Source organism: Plasmodium gonderi (assembly GCF_002157705.1).
Source record: "Plasmodium gonderi DNA, contig: Chr06, whole genome shotgun sequence".
In the NCBI taxonomy this organism is placed as follows: domain Eukaryota; phylum Apicomplexa; class Aconoidasida; order Haemosporida; family Plasmodiidae; genus Plasmodium; species Plasmodium gonderi.
The window spans coordinates 474,001-496,959 of NW_021628931.1; the positions used below are offsets into that span (position 1 = coordinate 474,001).

The window sequence follows — 22,959 nt, forward strand, 5'->3', positions numbered from 1 at the left end:
ATTATTCCTCTTGCGAAAGTGAAGTATATTAAAAAAATTTGTCTATTTATATCCCAATGTTTTTTTCTAACGCGCAAAATCTTCCATTTTTTTTTTTTTTTTTTTTTTTAATTCTCAGATTCTTCAGGGTTCGGGTTCTTCATAATGGTCATTCGGATTCATTACATACTTCTCTTCATCTGCAATAGTGTTTTTCTTCCTCCTTTTCTTACTTTTTCCTCCATTGAAATATAATGCATTTTCAGCGTCCAATTCGTTATTATTATATGACATAAATTTATTATTCCTTTTGTTACTATTGTGCTCAAGTGACTGTTGTTCATAGTCTTCTTCTTCATCTTCGTCTTCCTCTTCTACTTCTTCCACACCTTGTGCTGTTCGACATATACTTGAAATTTTCTTGGAGAAAAAAAAATCAGAAAGATATTCCTCAGTTATGAAGCTATGACAATGTGTATTACCACTATGTGCTTCTGTAGTACCGCTACTCTCACCATCCTTGCTTTTTTTTAAATGGGATGATTCGACGTCGTCGTTCAACTTCTCCCACCCCTCCAAGTGCTGCCTCTGCTCCTTCGTTATCTCGTCTTGCAACATCTGTTCATACTTTTCCCTCAAGATTTCACTTGGTTCTCCCAAAAATTTGGAAATGTATTCCCATCCAGAATTACTCAATATTTCTACACATTCTGTGTCAGGACACACATCTGCTATTTTTCTCATATGATTTCCAATAAAAATAATAAATTCATTTATTTTGTTTTTAATTTCTTGGTATTTCGACTTCTCCTCTTCCTCCTTCTCCACTCCATTATTGCTTTGTTCAAGTAGGTCCTTATGTTCCCAATTCTTCCACGCCTCCTCCTTCTCCTCTCTGTCTTCCTCCTTAAGGTGCGTTATTTTTTTAACTACTTTTAACAACTTTTTATACTTTTTTACATACTTTTTTGCTAATTTATTTATACTATGTTTGTTCATATCTTTCAAGCTACAGTTTTTAATTTTGTGTAATATTTCATTATCCGAAATTTTTTTTTTTTTTTTTTTCTTTTTCATGTACTTTTTTTCTCTTTTTCTTCCTTCCTCTCCGTCTTCCATTTCGTCCTTATCACCATCTTCATCCTCCTCTTCCTCCTCATCATCTGGATCTTCTTCTTCCACATTTTCTTTCTCCTTCTCCTTATCTTTCTCCTTCTCCTTCTCCTTCTCCTTCTCCTTCTCCTTCTCCTTCTTCTTCCTCTTCTTCTCATCCTCCTTCCCCTCCTCCTCATTTTTTTTTTTCTTCTTCTTGTCCTTCCTCTTCTTCTTATCCTCCCCTTCTACTACTACTTGCTCATGAGGATTGTTGTTATTTTCATTTTCTTTTTCATAATTTTCTTCACAGTATTCATCTGAATTCAATCCTACAGCAACAGTGTTATCTTCAACATTTGATTCGTTTTTACTTTTTCTTACTCTTGAACTTTTTCTTCTACTCGTTACACCATTTTCGAACGTATATTTCCTACTACTTCTGTGACTTCTCCTTCGCGTTCCTCCTCCTTCTCCTTCTGCGTCTCCTATTGCACCACCACTGTTGTTATCTTCTACTCCAACTGGTGCTCCTCCAGACAAACTACTCCTCATAGTCATTATTTCTTCTCTGTCCTCTCTGTCTTCTTTGGCTTCTTTGCTCACTTTACTTGCAGAACTGTTATTCTCATTGGATGAGGGATATTCTAATGCATCAGCACTCGTGTTCTTACGAGTATTGTTATTACTTATAACACTTCTTACACTTCCCATACTGCCAACGGTTGCAAAACTTTCTACATCTCCAGTAATCTTTGTAGTATCAACACTACCTCCTCCTCCTCCTCCTGTTTTATTATGATGTTTACTGCTTCTTCTACTTCTACTTTTGCTTGTCATTGTTGTTGCTCCTGAACGTCCTCCTGCTCCCCCACCTTTTCTCTTCTCATTTGAGAGAACTTCACCTCCCTTATTATTTTCATTTGTGTTCATACGGACTAAGTTACGGTGGTTATTATCTGACTTGTCGATCCTATCCGCCCTTCTCGATGTCCCTCCTCCTGTTCCTCCTGATCCAGATATGGATCTCCTTTTAGTCACCACTTCACCATTCCCTTTGTCATCATGCATATATATTGCCTTCACTCTTTCACTGCTTCTTCTGATGTTGTAGCTTTGCCTTTGGCTAGTAAGAGCATCTCCACTGCTTTTGGTTAAATTCCTATTACTACCTGTACCTGCAGCGCAAGCGAAGTCCGTTCCTAACATCTCTTCTGCTTCTTCCTCTTCTGCTACTTCTTCTTCTTCTTGTTCGTCTTCCTGCTTGACCCTTCCTCCTGCTCCATGGATACCAGAAGTTGCAACACCTGTCGCCCCCGTCGCCCCTTTTGCTTCTACTTTTTGTAAATCGTTATTTTTATTTTTGGTTCTCACCCTTCTTCGTTTTTTACTAACAGTTTCATCATTGGTACTTGAATTAAACTCTTCAATCATTTTTAAAATTCGGATACACCTCATCTTAACTTTATCACATTTTATATTTTTCATATGTGCCAAATTTAAATTTACATCTGCACATATTTCGTTAAAAGATCCGAACCCATATACGTACACTCCTTTTATTAAATTTTCGTCATCTTCTTTAGACCACGCCTTTACATCTTTCGTGACTAGATCTCTCAAATGGCTGAATATATAATCGGGAAGTTTAAGTTTCAGATACTGAGTTTGTTCCTCTTTTACCTCGTCTTTGACCTCGTCTTTCACTTCATCTTTGGCCTCGTCTTTCACTTCATCTTTGACCTCGTCTTTCACTTCATCTTTGACCTCATCTTTCACTTCTCCTGTGACTTCATCTTTCACTTCTCCTGTGACTTCATCTTTCACTTCCACTTTCATTTCATCTTTCACTTCCACTTTCATTTCATCTTTCACTTCAGCTTTGATTTGCTCCTCATCCACGTTCGCGATGTCCGTTTTGTCCTCCACAATATCTACAACTCTTTCTGAGACATCCAAATGTGCAGTTTCATTATCAGCATCGACACCACCACCATAATCATCAATGCCATTCGTTCGAATTTCCTTCTTTCCTTTACCTTTCATCTCACCCTTAAGGTCTTTCTTCTTATCAACTTCCACTATATTTGGAGATACATTAGTACTAGAGGTGGTGGTACTGGCTAAAGTGCTCATACTACTATTGCTACTACTAGCTGTTAGGGGTAATCTAAAACTGTATTCATTTCCACCGTTCTGTTCCTTAATAAAGTCATGTAAACTTTTAAATAATTGCAAACGTTGACACAGATCTAGTGCATTAGCTCTATTGGTGCCTATATAAAATGTGTAAGCATCAGATTTTCTTCCTCTCTCTGATCCTTTTGTTTTATTATTAGAATCGCTGTCTTCATTAGAATTTATATCATTATTTGAGTTCACATCTTTATTGTCATTTCCTTCATCACTTTCTTTCTTAATAACTTCAACATTACCACCGTCACCACTTCTTCCACTACCTTTAACAAAGTTCATAAATTTCGAAAAAAATCCATCTCCACCTGCAGCTGCCGCTCCTGCTGTATTTTCATCTTCTTCCCTTGCTCTTTTCCTTTTGTTCGTCACACTAATAGATCCTTTTTCTCCATCTTTTTCTTCATTACTAATATTTTGCTCTTTCTCATTTGTTTTTCTATTTGCTATTGTTTCTGTTTGGCCAGATTCCGTTGTTCGATCTGCTACCATAGTTTCTTCTTTGTTTTCCCCATGCACTACTACTACTCCTTCTTCTTCATCACATTGGGGTGGTAATTGACCAAATATGAGTGCACTATTCTTTTCATTCTTTGTAACATGAGATTGTTTCTTTTCAGAATCGTCACACGAGGCTACGGTTAAGTTGTTGCTATCAGTAGTAGCTGTAGTGGTGGTTGTAACAGTCGCATTATTATTATCCTCTTCCTTTAACATATTAATGCATGTATCTTCTTCTACCACAACAGGTTCTGCTCCTCCTCCTGCTGCCACTTCTGCTGCCGCTTCTATCGCCAATGCAGCTCCTTTCTCCACAACTTTGGCAGAACTTTCTGTAGCTACCCTCTCAACAATTTCCCTACACGCGTCAACAATAATGTTTAACTCGGTGAGTATAACATTTTGATCCACCTTGATCAGTTTGGAATCAATCCTAATGTCATCTAAACGTAAATATGGATTTCCAAATTTTAAAAGCGACCTGTATAACCTGAATTTGTCTTTTTCTGTAATGTGTGTAGATGTTCTTCTTTTTCTTTTTTTTTTCAAATTTTTATTCTTTTCATTATATTTTATAGTATACTCATCACTATCATCATCGTCGTCATCATTCATCGCTTGTATATTTGTTCCTGTATCTATTTCAATGGTATTTCTTGCATCTCTTGTTCTCGTTTTTCTTGGCCCATGTACTAACAATTCTTCTTCTTTCATTCTTTTTAATTTTAATCTTTCTTCTAATGGTATGGTCTTATCCCAAAAATCTTTATCATTTTCTTCTTCTCCTCCTCCTCCTCCTGCTTCTCCTAATCCATCTGCTTTTGCTGAGTCGTTATAAATATTACTTTTTAAATGTTCTGGAGGCTCATATTTAAATTCTGTTATATTATTGTATGAACTTAACAAATCGTCAGCAATACCTCCTCCACCAGTTGTCCCAACTGATCCTGCATTTCCAAAAATGCTATTTCCACCTGAAAATAAATTATTCGAGTTATGTAAACTGTTAAATTCGGAATTCAAATCTTTGTTTGCATTATTTGCATTTTCATGTGCTTCTGCTTCTTCTAAAATTTTATCTAAATCTACATCTACTCCTTTTATAACATCTTTTTCCTCATCCAATTTTTGAGGTGAATATTTGGAGCTATTCTTTTCCCATAATTTCTGTGCACCAAATTTTAAAATTTTCGATAATTCTTCTCTTGTAAATCCATTAGATGTATTTCCTCCCTCTCCTCCAATGTAATTCACGTTGTCATTCTGTTTCTTATTCAATCCTTGAACGACTAAGGTATCTAAGACCATTTTCACCTTAGCCCTTTCTAAAATCGTTTGTTCAATAGAATCCTTTGTTACCAAACGATAAATCTGAACTGTTTTGGTTTGACCAATACGGTGCGCTCTCGCACCAGCTTGTAAATCATTCTGTGGATTCCAATCAGAATCATATATAATTACAGTGTCTGCTGATGTTAGATTTATTCCTAACCCACCTGCCTTTGTGGAGAGCAAAAACACAAAGTCATCCGAATTTTTACTATTAAAATGATTCATAGCTTTTTTTCTCATCTCTTTCGTCATAGTTCCATCTAACCTTTGATGTTTAAAACCTCGTAATGTTAAATATTCACTCAAAATATTCAACATCTTAACCATTTGAGAAAATATAAGTACTCTATTCCCTCTTTCTTTCAATCTTATAAGCAATTTTTCAAGTAAGCAAATTTTTCCACTTGAATAAACTAGCCTTTCTCTATATTCATCTTTGTCTACAGGTTCACAGCAAAGGAAAGGATGGTTACATACTTTCTTCAATTCCATGCATATATTTTGTAAAGAATTTTTTGCTCCACCAGATGCTTTCGCTAGCTGTTCATAATTCTTTGTTAAAATGTTCTTATAAAATTCAATCTGTATTGGAGATAATTCTACTCTTAAAATTCTTTCCACTTTATTGGGGAGGGATTTTTCAACATCTTTCTTAACTCTTCTCAAAATAACTTCATGCAATTCGTGCTGCAAATGAATAAGCTGTTTCTGTTTTGCTTCTCCAATTAAACTTGTGTTCTCAATTTCGTTATACTTTTTTTGAAATGATTCATAATGCGTATATTGTTGTGGATTCAAGAAATGTAAAAGTGTCCACAATTCCTCTAAATTGTTATGTAAAGGAGTTCCACTTAAAAGTAACTTAGATTCAGCCATAAACTGCTTCAACTCAATAAACCTTTTAGATTGTCTATTCTTTAACTGATGTGCTTCATCTACTACCATTAACTGCCATGGCATCTTCTTCAATAATTCAACATCACTCAAACTGTTCAATATAGACGGGGTAGTAATACAAACATCAAATTTGTATCTGTACCCTTTGTTTGGAACATACACCTTTCTCAATTCATGGGTTCTAATTAATTCTCTACTAACAGCATTACCATGATAACATACAACATTAGCTTGTGGAAGCCAACTCTTAAACTCATTCAACCAATTATCTACAGTTGACTGAGGTACAATTACTAAATATGGACCTATTAACTTTTCCTTATATAACATATGTCCTACTACTGCAATAGTTTGCACTGTTTTCCCTAAACCCATTTCATCTGCTAATAAAACACTTAAATTTCTTTTCATTCGACTAACCATCCAATTCAGACCTGTTAATTGATATGCTCTTAATTTTCTTTCATTTAAATAAAATGGAGTTTCATTATAAGGATCAAATTTAGTTGCTGTTAAAGGTCCCCTATTCCATACACTTGATATGGCTTTAATTCCATGTATTTTACTTTCTCTATCAAAATATTCTTCAATTAATTGTGAGAATCCATGATCTATTAATGTTTGTTTTGTCTCTTCAGTACATTGGTCATATGAACAACTCATCCATTTTACAAGAAATAACTCTTCACTTGTTATTTCACATACTCTATGTGTTACTATCCTTTCTGCATTTATTGCATCCATTTCTATTTGTTTCTTAATTTCAGAATATATTTTCTCTTGCTCAATCTCATCTGCTGTCATATATTTTCTCTTCTGAAATGATAATTTTATTTTCTTTATATAATTGTCTATCTTTTTTATCCCATTGAAATGCTTCAAATAATCGTATGTACAAAAAAAATTATGGATATGAGATTTTCCTATCCATTTTATTAAAAATTCTACTTCATTTACATCTGTGATATCTTCTTCGTCATAAAAGGCGTCCATACCTTGATCTTCGCTTAGGTTCGCCGCCATACCATTGTTTTCTTTGGTCTCATCAACACTTTCCCTTCTTGTCATTTCTTTTCCTTCTGTCACTGTCCCAGGTAGGGTAAGAGTGCCAATTTCAACGGCTGATGTAGTAGAGCCTTCACCTATGTAGTTACCACTTTCTCCCGCTCTGTCCGTAGTAGCATTATTACTATTAGAAGCACTTTGCTGAGTTATTTTCTTATTTATGTACAAAAATGGATTGTTTGTAATATTGTTTAAATTGTCATAATCTATTATCTTCCTATGGTGTAATACTCGATCAATTCCTCCCATGCTTTCCTTCTCTTGCCTTAGCAAGAGCTTTTCCTCATCCACTTTTTTATCTTCTTCATCTGTTTCGAAGTAGTTATCCATTTGTGCATAATTATATACCCTTTTCCTTTCTCTCAAATTGGTTCTTCCTTCGACAACACCAATATTTGGAGACACAAAAATGTCATTTTTTTCATTTCGTTTTGCTCTTTCGTTATATCGTTCTTCCACGGTATCATAATGTAGTGATTTCTTACTACTACTTTTTGTATGCGATTTTTTAACATATGTATTAACATACAATTCGTTATCTTCGTCCTCTTCTGTTTCTACAGAATTATTTCTTGTATTTTTTTTTTTTTTTTTTTTCTTTCTTTTCTCTTTGTGTGAATCTAATTTTTTCATCTTAGTTGATTGCTTTCCTATTGTATTATTTTTTCTAGTATACCTACCACTACTACTACTACTGCCATTTCCAACACCACCATAGGAAGATGTAAGACCATTCAAATCGTCTTCCTCATAGTACTCTTCATCTTCCTTATACTTATATGCAAGATTAGAACGACTCGTGCCTTTGTTAGCAACTATATTACTACCGGTATTATTACCACTCGATCCCATCATCATCATGGACTTTGGATTGTTATTCACATTGGTAAGATTGTTTGTTGTACCCATTATATTTCTATTACTAAGCATTCTCATGTTTACATCGTTTTGATAATTACGATTGTGCATGAAGGTACTCATACTGTTGTAGTTGTTCATGCTGTTCATACTGTTCATATTGTTCATATTGTTCATATTGTTCATACTGTTCATACTGTTCATGTTCATAATATTGCTTAAATTACTGTTCCTGTGGTGATTTCCTGGATGGCTTCCACCCATAAGCATGCCATCATTAAATGATTTTAGCGTTTCCATAGATTTTCGACCATTATACCTACTATCCCCATATGGATTGTTGTTCATAATATTATAATTATTCATACTTCCAGACTTGTTCATATTTCCATACACACCACTACTACTACTAGCAATACCCTTGCTGTTTTTTCCACTACTATTATTACTGCTACAGTTCATTTCCTTTAGAACCTTTCCTCCTCCATTCAACCCATTTATCATATTCACATTTTGATAACTATTTCCCTTATTGATCATGCCACTAGCATTGCCACTATAAGTGTTGCTCATACTGTTGAACATGTCAACATTCATAGGGTATTTTATGTTATAATTTGGAAATAAATTGTACGCATGATTTCCTCCACTATTCATAGGTTCTCCAGCACCACCACTGCCGATGTAGTTGTTACTATTTCCAATTAGATCTTTCATTTCCCCTTTTAAATCCATAACGTTATTATTATCACCACCCTTACCTTTCTTATAAGTTCCACTACCACTACCTACATTGTGCTCCATGCTTGTAATTCCAGCGGAATTAAAATGCTCTCTGGATGTACCTACTACTCCTGCTACAACTTTTCCCTTGCGAATCGATGTCGTTGATTTGTTTTTCCCATCATTTGGTAGGGTAGAACTACTATTCATCATTCCTTTATTATTATTATTATTATTATCACTTTCTAAAATATCATCTTTTATGTTTTTACCTTGTTTACCATTTTTCCCAAGTGGGACATTTTTACTATCCTTCTTCATCTGACCACAATCATTTTTTCCAGGAATATGATTCATTGATATGTTGTCATGTGGAAAATCCTTTAAATTCATGTAAGCCATTTTGTTATACATGCCATTATTATTGTTATTCATGGGATGGTGGTACCTCATGCCGTTTACATCATTCAGCAAATTTGTTTTTTCCATGGAACTACCAGGTCGATGTGATGGCAAATTGTTCATATTACCAATATTCTTCATGCTGCCCATGCTTCCTATATTGTTCATACCCTTGTTGTGCATGCCTCCCATACTCATGCCACTTATGTTCATACCCTTGTTGTGCATGCCTCCCATACTCATGCCACTTATGTTCATATTTCCCATGTTCATACTTCCCATACTCATGGCTGTCAAACCGCCTACATTTTTCCCTCCTGCAGCAGAACCACTACTATTCATCATCATATTATTCATCACATTATTGTTTGCAGTTGCACTATTATTCACCATATTCATAACAACATTATTAGGAATGCTACTTCCAGTATCGAGGTTATTCACCGTGGTGGAACCGCTAGCTATGGCTCCACTAGAACTGGTAGTGCTTCCTTTGTTCATACTATTCACACTTATGTTCATCGATCCTGTAATGCTACTGCTGCTATTGTCATTATTATGGCTATTACCGTTGCTATTACCGTTGCTGCAACTTCCACTCATGGAGCCTGGAATGTTTCCACCAACACCACCTGAACCTCCACTGGTGCTGCCATTTCTATTGCTAAAACCTAGCGGATTTGTATTCATATTACTACTGTTGCTATTATTATTATGCATAGATTTGTGTGCTACCGCCTTATCAATATTACTTGAACTGACCTTGTTGTTACAACGATTATTGTTATTCAACGTACCATCTGCATGATTTGTTGCATTTAAATTATTTGAAAAGTTGGTTCCCTTAGTGCCATTAGCGCTAGCACTAATTTTTGAAGTACCATTGTTGCCACTATTATTCATCATATTATTATTGGGCTTAAAGCAGTTAGAGGATGGTGAAGAACCAGCATAAAAACCATTATTCATGTAACCATATAAATTCCCATGCATGTTATAGTTATTATTAGAATTGTTCCTAGGCATCATATCATTCCTTTGATAATACATATTGTTCATAAAGTTTGTCGATTTCATACTATTAGGTGTCATTAAATTTGTGTCTTTGTTATTCGATTTTATATCACTATTCGGATGTGACGTTTTTACATTCTTTATATGTACATTAGGGTTCATTTCTTGCATGGGATAATTCATAGAATTATATCTTCCCATTTGATTGTTACAATTTCCAACGTTACTAGTACTTCTCACTTGATTGTTATTACTACTACTATTGCTTCCACCATTACCTGGGTTGTTACTAGCCAAATTATGACTACCCATAGATGAAGACACTGACATTTTATTCATATTATATGATGGTAATACAGATTTCTGGAATGATTCATGATGCAATCCACTTCCGCCTCCTCCTCCTCCTCCGCCACCAGAAGCGACAGAAGTGGATGAAGACACGGAAGCAGGAGATGGAGCACCATTCGAAATAGTACCAACACCAACACAGTTTTTATTAATTCCTACCTGCTGCTTCATCTGCATATTTTGTTCGTTATTGCTTAGTAAGCTACTTGTAATACTTATAGTTGTATCGTTATTATTTCCCATAGGGTTAAAATTATTATTTTTCCCCATGTTCATATTGTTTGAATTATTCAAGTAAGATGCAATCGATGGGCAAGGCATATTTTTATTATTATTTACTTGATTCATATAATTTGAGGGAGATACAGTACTTTTGATACATGAATTCTCAGATTCTATCATTTCACTGTAGTGCATCGAATCCCTCATGTTAGAATTACTATTGCCACTTCCACTGGACTTATTGTTGTTACTCATTGTCTCTTCAGATGTGGTTTGACATGAGAGTCTTCGCACAAGCGTTTCCTTTTTTTCAAAGCCCTTAAAGTTCGTGTATTTATTGTATGTTCGGTTCTTAAGATGAATTTTTTTTTTTTTTTTTTTTTTTTTTTTTCCTTTTGAATAAGAGGAATAGATAACTAATAAAACTGATGAATACTGCTAACCAACACAAGGGATAACAGTGATTCTATGAATTATATTCGAAACTTCTGAGCTTTTTTGACTAATGTAACCCTGTCAATTTCATCAACAGAAGATTTTCTTCACAATAAAAATATTATAAGACGATGTTTGCGTTACAAATCTGCTTATAATATAATTCAGTTTGTTATCATTTTGCCAATTACATTGTCTTCAATTACTCATCTCCATGAGAAAATGGAAACTTTTTCTCGTCGCAGAAAGGGGTACATGCATACATACACACATGTATCAGAACACACATTCATTCATATATATACACGCATGTGCATGTTTCTCCAGAACTCTGCAATTATGTACTTGACTTTTCTAGCCTCTTCCAAAGGAGGAAAATACCTACCCAAACGATGTTATTCAAAGAACCAGTGTATCAAGAATGCCTTGTACTCAATTCCACTTGAAAGGATCTTCAAATTTAATCTCGAGGTTAATTCAATTTATAAAATAAGATGGTATGAATTGTTTTCAAAAAAAAATAAATGTTATTCAAAAATAATTCGGGACGGCGGTCAATTATTTATTTGAATTTCACATTTATGTTAAATCAACTAGAGAAAAGGGAAAACATTTATCAATTTGTTGTTTGACTTCTACAAAATTGGAACACGTGAAAAAAAAAAAAAAAAAAAAAAAAAGATGAAAATGTATGTTAAATAAAACATAAGATGATGCGTTTGGATATGAGGGAATCCATATATAAACAGATACGTATGTATATACAATGTTCGATCTACGCTTCAACAGAATTAAGAACATGAAAAAAAAAAAAAAAAGGAGCGTCCTTTTTTCAGTTCAGAATTATCAACAAAAGCAATGATATTTCACACATACACACGTAACATACAGATGATATATATAAATCATATATGTGCATATATTTGTATGTTTCACACATGCGCGTGCAAATTTCATATAAATATTAATTTTCCTAATTAAGAATAAACTAAACTGCTTTTTACACAGCGTACATATTTAAATGCATCATTTAGCGTACGTACCAATAGATGTATAACACATACACACATGTATAACTATACTTAAGCAAAATCGTATGCACTGCTTCGAAGATATAGAAAAGAACCAACGTATGTATGTTTGTGTTGGGATGCAGCGAATACATACTTTTCTGTTGCAGAAAAAATGGATCGCTTTAAAAATGCCCCCAAATGCTGTTGACACAAATTATCATGTGTTTCATATATGTATACATGTATACATGCATCTAATGCATTCGCAGGACGATGAAAAATAAAACATGTGTTGCTTCCTTTTTTTTTTTTTTTCTTTTTTTTTATAATTTTATCACTTGCACGGTGCATTTCAAAAATGCATTATGACGATGCATATAATATAGCTCATGTTGGGGGTACATGCATATGTACACATGCAGCAGGAATGCACAAGGTATCTACATATATAGATTCATATACATACACATGTATATACACACGTCCTTTGGTTTGGCGTGTTGGAGCAATACAACTGGTTTGTAAGGGAGATAAAAAATGCAACGATTATACTTAGTTCGGCATGCATTCAACAGTGCAATCTATTAAACAAACAAATGGCTCAGAAACAGATAGACGGGTATCAATGTTAATTAATTTTAATGCTTTTCTATTGTTATTTTGTAATTTTTGCTTCTCTGCCATTTTTCCATTTTACGACTCTCCAATTTTGTTGTATATACATATATATATATATATATATAATGAATCTGTGTAATGCATGATGCACGATAAAGATATAAAATTCATACGATCATATAGCCACGCATATTTGTAAACATGAACATAAATAAGGAATTTCTTATGCGTTCAGTTTTAAATATCTGCATGTTGACATGGAGTTCTTTCGGGAGCAAGCCTTTCCAGATGAATGTCTGTTAATGCTCATACTCACACAAAGGAGCAATCGGGCAATAATGCAACAAGTATATAAACAAACTTGTACATACACAAACTGACGGCTACTCACACTGGTGCAACATATGAATTCATTACAACTCTCGTAAGAATGCCTTCTTGCGCATAACTGTGTGTTAAAAGACATCTGCGTGTTCCCTCAAGGTCTACTTATTCGCACTTCCCTTAAGGAACGGGGGTACATATGTTTATATACATATAAATATATGAGTTCAATTGATGCATACTGAATTCATTTAAAAACTAAATTTTGAGTACTGGAAAAGAATGGAGGTGAACTAAAATCTTCTGCATTACAGTTTTTGCAGATATATGCAAAAATACGTCATATATTATATGCGTATACACAATGCGATAAATCTAATTCGTGCAGCATTAAATATATTTTACATACTTTTACAAGTGATCATATCGCACATGTTTAGTTTTTGCAATTTACAGAAAGTGTACAATTTTCTCGCATGCTTGTGCATACAAATAAAAGGGGCATATACGCGCATTAAGCACATTTAGTAAGCACATTTGGTAAGCACATTTAGTAAGCACATTTGGTAAACACATTTGGTAAGCACATTTGGTAAGCACATTTGGTAAGCACATTTAGTAAGCAAATTTGGTAAACACATTTAGTAAGCACATTTAGTAAGCACATTTGGTACATATATTACATACACACAAGCAATTTTGTGCTTTCGTGTTACATTTTTTTTTTTTTTTTCTTTACGTTACAAACTTTCAGTATCCGTCCGTGTGAAATATTGAGCTTCCGAAATTTTCTTTCTCTTTGTAAATATTGCCTTTTCGTTCTTTCGAATAAATGTGTATATAAGGTTATCCGTGTTTGTGCACCAGGTAAAATTATATATTCGTGTAAATTTTTTTTTTTTTTTTTTTTTTTTTTAAGAGGGTGGATTTTATGTATGTTCATATTTTATTTTTTCTCATTTGCACTTTTTGAATTTTTTACAGCTTCACATGCGCATAAATAGGGGACCAGGATAGCACGGGAAAAAAAAAAAAAAAAAAAGTCTTATACACAGCGCTAAGTGGCAAAATTGTCGCGTTTGTTTATATATACACATATGGGTATGCATGAATGAATGTATGAAATTGAATAAATTCGCAATATGTATATACATATATACGCACATATCGCGTATATCAATTCTATATTTCCCCTTTAGCTATTTTTTGTCCAAAACATTCTCATAATATATATGTACATATATGTTATGTGTGCAAAGAAGAGAATTGAAAAGAAGTTGGGGGAGGGAGGAGAATGCGTGGATTTAGTATATAAATGCTGCTGGGAATGTTACATGTACAAACATGCATTTTCCTTATGTGTACATACTTACAAGTGTACATATGTGCATGTATTCATTAACGCACATATATATTCAATAAGATATGCGCGAAAAAAAGGTATGCACGTAAGTATATATATATATGCGTATGTATGTGTATGAGCATGCATATATATATATTTTGCCTGAACACTGCATGTATAAATTGGTATTTTTGCGCTCGTGCAATTGTAGCTATTAATTGTGTGTGTGCAAGAAATAGTTCCTCGAAAAAAATTATTTTTTACATGAACAGTTCATATGCTGTATTCACAAAAAAATAAAATAAAGCTAACGAATGGACAATTAAAATAATGAAAAAATTTGCGAAATGATGAAATGTCAAAAAAAACTGGCAAAAATATAATATGTTAAAAAAACTGGAGAAACCATAAAAAGTAAAAAAAAAAAATTAACGAAATGATGAAATATTAAAAAAAACTGGCGCAATCGCGTAATAGCGAAATAAAGAAATATTAAAAAAAAACTGACGTAATGATGAAATGATATGATGAACAAAATGAACAAAGGTAAATGTAAAGGAATACCTACATAAATTTCTTAACTGCGTAGGTAAATGAAAATAGCTAAAGGGACTGACAAAAATAATTATTAAATGAACACTTACATTAAAAGTACACCTCTTCAATAATAATCAGAATTAACAAATGAAATAAAAATCCCACTCTATTGCTACTCAGCAAATTCTGAAATCACGAAAAATGAAAAAGGCGTACAGGTGTAGGAGCCTAGGGGCTAAAAAAAATGTATTACATGCGGAATGATGCGCGTAAATGTTCGCAGACACAACTTGACACTGTAAATATATACATGTACGGTATGTATGTATTTATATATACATATATATATAGTCATGCATTCTTTTTTTTTTATCTTTTTTTTTTTTTCTGTTATTTTTTGTGGGTTTTTAGGGGTCTATCATGTACACCACAATGAGAGAGATTTAGTATAGATGATACTTTTCACTTGTACACCAAAAGGTCACACAAAAAAAAGGTACATATTTTTGCTATTTATTATTACCTCTTGATCTCTCTCTTTTTCTCTTTCTTTTTTTTATTTCCTCTTCCTCCCCTTTTTTTCTTTTTTATTACAATTAATGTGTTAAGTTATACAATGCATACATACGTACGTACGCACATATACAAACACGTTTACATGCGTAATTACTTAAACTTTTGTCGCAGATGACATATCAGACATGTATAGTTTATAAGCAGAACAAAAAAAACTAAGCTAATGAAACAACGCTTTACACATTACATTCGTATGCAATATATAAAAAGTGCATCTTTTTTTTTTTTTCTTTTTTTTCAAAATGGTATACTGCGGAAATGTATGTGCTTGAATATGCATACCATTTGTAAAAGCTCATTTATTGACAAAAAGTTCTTTTCAAAAAAATGAATTCTATTCTATACGTTCAGGTGGTTATTCAAAATGAATTTTTCAACAAATTCGCATATGTAAAAGATTGGGAGATTTTTTTTTCTTTTTTTTTTTTTTTTTCTCACTATTTCTCCCAAATAGTACCTGTCCAAAGCGTATATTATAAAAATATGCACTGGACGCTTGGGTTTTTATGCACAAAAAATATATATAAATGAATATGAATGTAAAGTAATAAAAAATGCAAATATGCTTTGCACATGGCGAAGCTGTATACATGTATACAAAGGATAATGCTGCGAACAGTTGCCACGTAGCAAAACTGTCAATTTGTTAACAGGTGAATACGTCACACTTTATTTTTTTATATATATAATAAACAATTTTTCATATGTTTTCTTATTCAACAAGGAGACTTTCTCAAAAATGTTATTTGATAGAATCACATTTTTGAAGTGTAAAAAAAAAAAAAAAAACATAACGTTCTGTTTTCCACTTGTGGCAATATGAACTTATTTAAAAAAAAAAAAAAATGTTTATGACTATAGGTATCATATGTAAGAATTCTATTCAATGTTTCACTTTTTCCTCATCATGCGTGTCGTTAACATATTTTAATGCATAAAAATATGTACTTGGTCTCGAATGGTATATGCTTCATATGCATGTAGAAGCAAAATGGTCTCATAGAGACGATGCCAAAAATAAAGTACACGTATGGACAATATGGTAAAATGATATATGTTTTGAGCGAAAAATGGGACACGTGAAAAATGTAAATGAAGAGTAAACTCTGCTATTATAATGTAATATATGCAGCAGCATAAGGTTTAACCACATAAATTCTCAACTGAATCTTTTTCTTTAATGACGCACGCAGTCTATTTTTTTTTTTTTTTTTTTTTTATGTCCACATACATACATTACATGTTGTATATTAAGCACATATAAACGCATATGCATAGAATAGTATTCATGCGTAGAATCGTGCATACGTAAAATGGTACATACGTAACGTAGTATATCCATACATACGTGTATGTGTACATGTATTATTAACGCACAACTTGGACACAAAGGTAAATATGGGTCGTGGGTGAAAATACGCAAATTGGCTTAAGCCAAATGCGTAAAATAAATTCAAAACATGCAAAGACGGCACAAAAAATGTGCGCAAAGGTATGTAAATGCAAGCAAAATATGTAAAAACATGTAAAATATGTAAATACATGTAAAATATGTGAATATATGTAAAATATGTGAATATATGTAAAATATGTAAAATATGTAAATACATGTAAAATATGTAAAAACATGTAAAATATGTAAAAACATGTAAAATATGTAAATACATGTAAAATATGTAAATACATATGAACCACGTATTTATACATGTAAAATAACACAATATATGTAAATGTATAAATGTATAAATGAATAAATGCATTAATGCATATAAACATATATACAAAAGAATGAGTTAAGCTGAAACTCAAAATAAAAAAAAATTATCTCACAATTAAAAATTGCTAATTTTGCAAAAAAATTAACAGTTTTATAAGAGATGTATATGGAATGTAAAAAAAGGAAAAGAAGAAAAATACCGCGAAAAATAAAGAAGAAAAATTAAGCATGTAAAAAATGAAGAGAAAATAAATGCCGGCAAAAAAATTAATCAACCAGTCAACAACCAATTAATCATTCAATAAATCCGTATGATAAAAATGAAGGGCAAATTAAAAAGATTTTTTTTTTTTTTCTATTAAAAACGGATGGCAATAAAAATAAAAAAAAATGTGCTTAGCATTTGTCCCTCTATGTAATACATAGCATGTTATATATATATATATATATATATATATATATGTACATTTATATGAGCGCACAAAAAAAAAAAAAAAAATGTACAAGTATTTAATAATACATATATATATATGTACATATACATAAAACACCAGGGGTAGCAATAACACATATGGAATATATATATATATATATATATATATATATATATATATATATATATTTCATGTATGCAAAAAAAGTAAATATTCATGTAGAACAACAAATAACATATTACTTTTATATGGATTTACAATATATAACATATAATGCGTGGTGCTGAGCGATGGGGATATCTTATATACATGCATGTTTTTTCCTTCACGTGCAGAAACGTGATATTATTATCCACCATATATATATATATATATATATATATATATTATATATATAAAAAGAAAAAAAAAAAAAAGCGAGGGGTGAGATTTTTAAGTAGGGAGAGTGAGGGGGGCTTTACAGGAATATCCGATAAAAACGGAAATCCATAATGGGAAAATATTTAATTTTAAATACATGCTCGTGCGCTAATGTTAAACATCAACTGTGCTATGTAAAATAATAATTTTCATTTCACAAATGTTTTGTAAAATAAATGCTACGCATATATATATATATAAATATACCCGTCCCCCTTTTTATTGGTTAAGTATGCATGTAGCATAAATTTTCCTGCTTTGCATTCTGTTCTTTATTATGAGATATGAGAGAGGCTTTCTTTTTTTGATTTTTTTTTTTTTTTTTTTCCTCACGACGAGGATATATATAGTAAGGAATATTTTATTTATAAATAAGGGAATACAAAACCTTTACCAACAAAAAAACATATGGTGCCAGTTTGTTTTTAATCATGTAAATGAAAAACCAAGCGAGATATTAAAATAGAATGTTTTTTTCCTCTTCACCATTTCCCTGTATGAGCACAATTTATTTTTAAAAGTGTGAAAAAGATGTTCTTCCTCCCCTGCTTTCTTTCTGGGTACACTGAAATTAAAGGTATATAAAAGTGCTAGCCCCCCATAATAAATGTTTTGCACATTTTTTTGCATGCATTATTAATATATATTATAATATACATATGTAAAGGGCGAAAAATGGCGCAAAATTTTTAACCTTGTTCTCATTTTTCCTCCTAACTTCCTATTTACTCGTTCAAGATCTGCTTAATGGTCAAAGTAAAAAAATATAACTGAGAATTGTGCGTTTATTCACGTTCTTTCATACATGTTGGAGCATTTTTTCTCTTTTTTCGATTGAATTTTTTTTTTTTTTTTTTTTTTTTGCTCCTTTATAGAATGTATGTACTTATAAATAATGAGGCTTCATATTTTTTCTCCCCTTATGTACACATCACAGCTGATGTTTCTTTTTTTTTTTTTTATATTCTCCTTGGTTCGATTGACATGGTATATATATATATATATATATATATATATGCTGTGCACATTTTTAACATATCATATTTTTACGCACAGAAAAAAAAATATACTTAAAAATAAAGGTTGTTTAACTATTTGAAGTCCTTCAAAAAAGATTTATTAAAATGCTTCATACAGTTCACGAAAAAAAGAGTGTTTCTGTTGGGCAACAATGTTAATCTATTTGGATTTTTTCCTTCTTTTTTTTATTTTTTATTCCCATATCTGACAATAGTTCGGTCGTGTATAATTCACAACCGTTGCATGACGTAGACTGTTTTGTTATGAGATAAACGTCATACACGTAGGAAAAGAAAACGCAAAACTTTTCAAGAGCCATTTTTTGCATTTATTCCCCTTGGGTAGAAAAAAAAAAAACAACGAAAGAGCGAAAGAACGAAAGGACGAAAGAACGAAAGAACGAAAGAACGAAAGAACGAAAGAACGAAAGAACGAAAGAACGAAAGAACGAAAGAGACTTATGTTAAAATCATGTAATTTTATTTATAGCACCCCCAAAGGGCAGGTTTATAGCAGTTTGATGTTAGACATATAAGGCATTTGGCTTATGTACATACTTTTAACAATAATTTTAAACACTATTCTTTTTTTGACATGGGAGAAAATATGACCAAAATGTTTTGTGTTCATTTTTTTAGCATTTATATGTGTGCTTGTATATTAGAAAAATATAGAAATCTGCAGTTTATTTTTTCGTACCTCCACGATTAGATTATAATATAACGTTTAAAAAAGAGAATGCGTTCGTAATTTCCCAAACAGGTATAATCACAAAGCTAAAGAAGCATTTAAAAGAGGAAAACAAGGCATAAATAACACACACATATATATGCATATATATGTGTGTGAAAATCCACCAAATGGTCATTTAGTTTATTCCTTAACCATGTACGTGTATCCTCATTTCCTCTTTTGTTGATTTTTATTTTATTTTTTTTTTTTAATATGAAATTTCACCAGAACATGTAACAAAAAAAAAAAAAAAAAAAAAAAAAAAAAATGCAACTTTAAAATGTGTTTATGAATTAAGCTAGTTTTTATCATAAGCAGAATGCCACGTTCACTTGACCATGTCAGGTAAAAATGAGCTCTCTCGAAATGTTATAAATTTTTATGCTTCTTGTTAAATGTGAGACACTTATTGTATTTTATTTGCTCAGTTAGCTTGGTTCTCTTTGTTCGGTTTCTTGATTTTTTTAGTTTTTTTTTTTTTTTTTTTTTTTTTTTTTTAACTGCTATAACAAATTACTTCTACTGCTAGGAGCAGTGGGATGGTTATTCCCTTGGTGGGGGAGGTAGCATAGAAAAAAAAACCAAAAAAAAAAAACAAACATCATTACTACATTCCACAAGAGCTCAAAAATTAAGTGTTTACATACGCACAGGCGAGATAGGTCAATTTAGGTATACACACAAAAGTGTATGCAAAAAGAAGTTTACCACACGTTCTGTTCATTATTCTTATTTTTAGTGATACGAGGCGTTTATTTCTCCGCACCCCAGCATAGGACTGACGACATGCCTCTGTTATGTTTTTCCCACACGTATGTTGGAGGATGCATATGTTACATGCATATATAAAATACATATGTAAACATGAATTTTTATTTTTGTTTTTAATAGTACTCTACTTTGGTTCTTTGGTCAAAATTCATTTCAAACCTATTGCACAAAATGTTGTGTGTTCAGTTCAGCAACAAAAAAAAAAAAAAAAAAAAAAATATCCTTTTTTTTTTTTTTTTTTTTTTTTTTTTTTAAAAAATGAAAAAGGAATTAATACTCCTGGTGTGGATTTGCTTCCTTTTTGCAAGAATTAAATTCGAAGGTTTAAAAATAAACAGAAACGGAAGAAAGCCACTTTTTAGTTTAACCGGGTCAAGGAGAAACAGAAGCGGGAGAAAGCCACTTTTTAGTTTAACCGGGTCAAGGAGAAACAGAAGCGGGAGAAAGCCACTTTTTAGTTTAACCGAAAAAAATGAAAAGAAGTTTAATGCTAATAGAGGATCATGTAAAAACAATGTGACAAATAATACCCATGGGAAAAAATTAAACGAAAAAATAGAAAACAAATTTCTACAGTTTGAAAATAGCAAAAGGACATCCATCAATCCATTATTTGATTCAATATGCAAACATGTAAGTGTTAGTGAAACCTGCTTACATAATGTGCAGGAATTTTTTAATGAGATGAATTACAACAACCTTAGAAATGGGAACCCCAAAAATAATAAACTCTTCTGTGGTGTACTTTATGGAAAATATGAAAATGAAAAAATTGTAAAAATTGAAAATGTATTTTTTTCTGTTAATGGCCCTGGAAAAGCGTACGATGTCCATTATCTTCTCGATAGCGAAGAAAGGAAGAAAGCAGATAAACTGGCAAAAATGCTGAATTTACAAGTCGTGGGATTTCTTTATGCTTATCCTGACATCGGTATAGATTTAAGTGTGTCTAATAAAAAAAAAAAAAATTTTATAAAAATAAATAAGAAGATGAAAACGCTTAATGATGAAGAAAACGAGTTGTTCATACCCATGGGAGGTAGGGAAGTTCTTCTCTCTCTCATGTTAATGAAGCAAACTTTAAGTCAGCATGGGGAATATTCGACAGGAGGAGAAGGAAGAGGCGTTGAAGTGAGAAACGAAGGAGAAGCAGGAGGAGTAGGAGTAGGAATGGGCGATACATCAGCTGAGAAGAAAAACCATGAGGACGAGACAAACGAGTCAAACGGGTCCGAACAGGTTAAGAGAGAAGTGGAAAGAACTCCAAGTGAAAAAAATTCTCAAAAAAGAACCAACCATACAAGAATGTCGACGTACGAACAAAAAATGGGAGACCTCAAGTCAAAAGAAAGCAGTAGAAACCAGAAAGTGGAAAGGAAGAAAAAAAAAAAAAAAAAAAAAATTCTCAACGTAAAGCCATTTATCACCCTTTCTGTTGGCATGGATATAAACTCCAAATCCATAATAGTGGAAGCGTATGAAATTAATTACGATTTGATGAAATTGTTAAATAAGGACATTATAAAGGATATGGAAAAGCAGAACAGTATATTACAATTTGAAAAAACGAAAGATGAAAAAAATAAGAAAATAAAAAATTTTGACAATGAAATAGATCTTATGAATGAGTTATATTTAAAATGTAAAAATAATATTTTTATTAAAAAAATTGAACTGAAAAAAATTGATATATTATTTTGTGTTAATAATGTTCCCATATTTTCTCACAAAAGTTTATATAACTCTTTTTTTCCCTATCCAAACAATAACAACTATTACAGTATCCTTCAAAAGTTTAATAACATGTCCAAGACATTACATAGAAAAGAGGATATGGTGAATTTATTTCGAGATTTTAACTTTCTCTTTTTCTTAACCAATATTTTTTCCATTCAATATGATATCCCTTCTATTTGCAAGGCAGTGAATAATATGAACAATTCTACAAGTATACCTGATCAGTACATAAACATTTTGAAAAACTTATCAAAAAGTGCAAATATGCTTCAGTGATACTGCATCCCACAAAAAATTAACATGTGACGATGTGCAAACTTGGGGAGGAAATCACCCCTCTTCGTTTGTTTATTTTTTTTTTTGTTTGCTTGTTTTCTTGTTTGCTTGTTTGTTTTCTTACATGTTTGTTTGTTCGTTTTTTTTTCATTTTTTTCTTTTTCTTTTCTCGTTGTGTTTTCTAGACAAATACACCCTTCATTACGTAAACAAAATGCATACACAAAAAAAGTGTACACTCATTTGAAATGCGCCTCGTAGAAAGGTTTCTTTTTGTGCTAATACACAGATATGCACACACACGTGTGTGTATATATACATGTGCTTGTTTTTTTTTTTTTTTTTTTTTTTTTTTTTTTTGTCGCAACAAATCTG

The 22,959-nt window shown here is 32.0% G+C and overlaps 2 protein-coding genes across 2 annotated transcripts; one reads left to right on the top strand and one right to left on the bottom strand.

The window, feature by feature from the left end:
* Positions 1 to 123: 123 nt before the first annotated feature.
* PGO_060850 (hypothetical protein, conserved) lies at positions 124 to 10,884 on the bottom strand (the record flags this gene model as incomplete). Its single annotated transcript, XM_028686729.1, has 1 exon — positions 124 to 10,884. One exon carries the CDS (start codon positions 10,882 to 10,884, stop codon positions 124 to 126), a length of 10,761 nt encoding a protein of 3,586 aa, XP_028542530.1.
* A 9,945-nt stretch (positions 10,885 to 20,829) lies between these two features.
* On the top strand, positions 20,830 to 22,584 carry PGO_060860 (hypothetical protein, conserved; the record flags this gene model as incomplete). The annotated part of the gene is made up of 1 exon (XM_028686730.1): positions 20,830 to 22,584. One exon carries the CDS (start codon positions 20,830 to 20,832, stop codon positions 22,582 to 22,584), a length of 1,755 nt encoding a protein of 584 aa, XP_028542531.1.
* Positions 22,585 to 22,959: the final 375 nt, after the last annotated feature.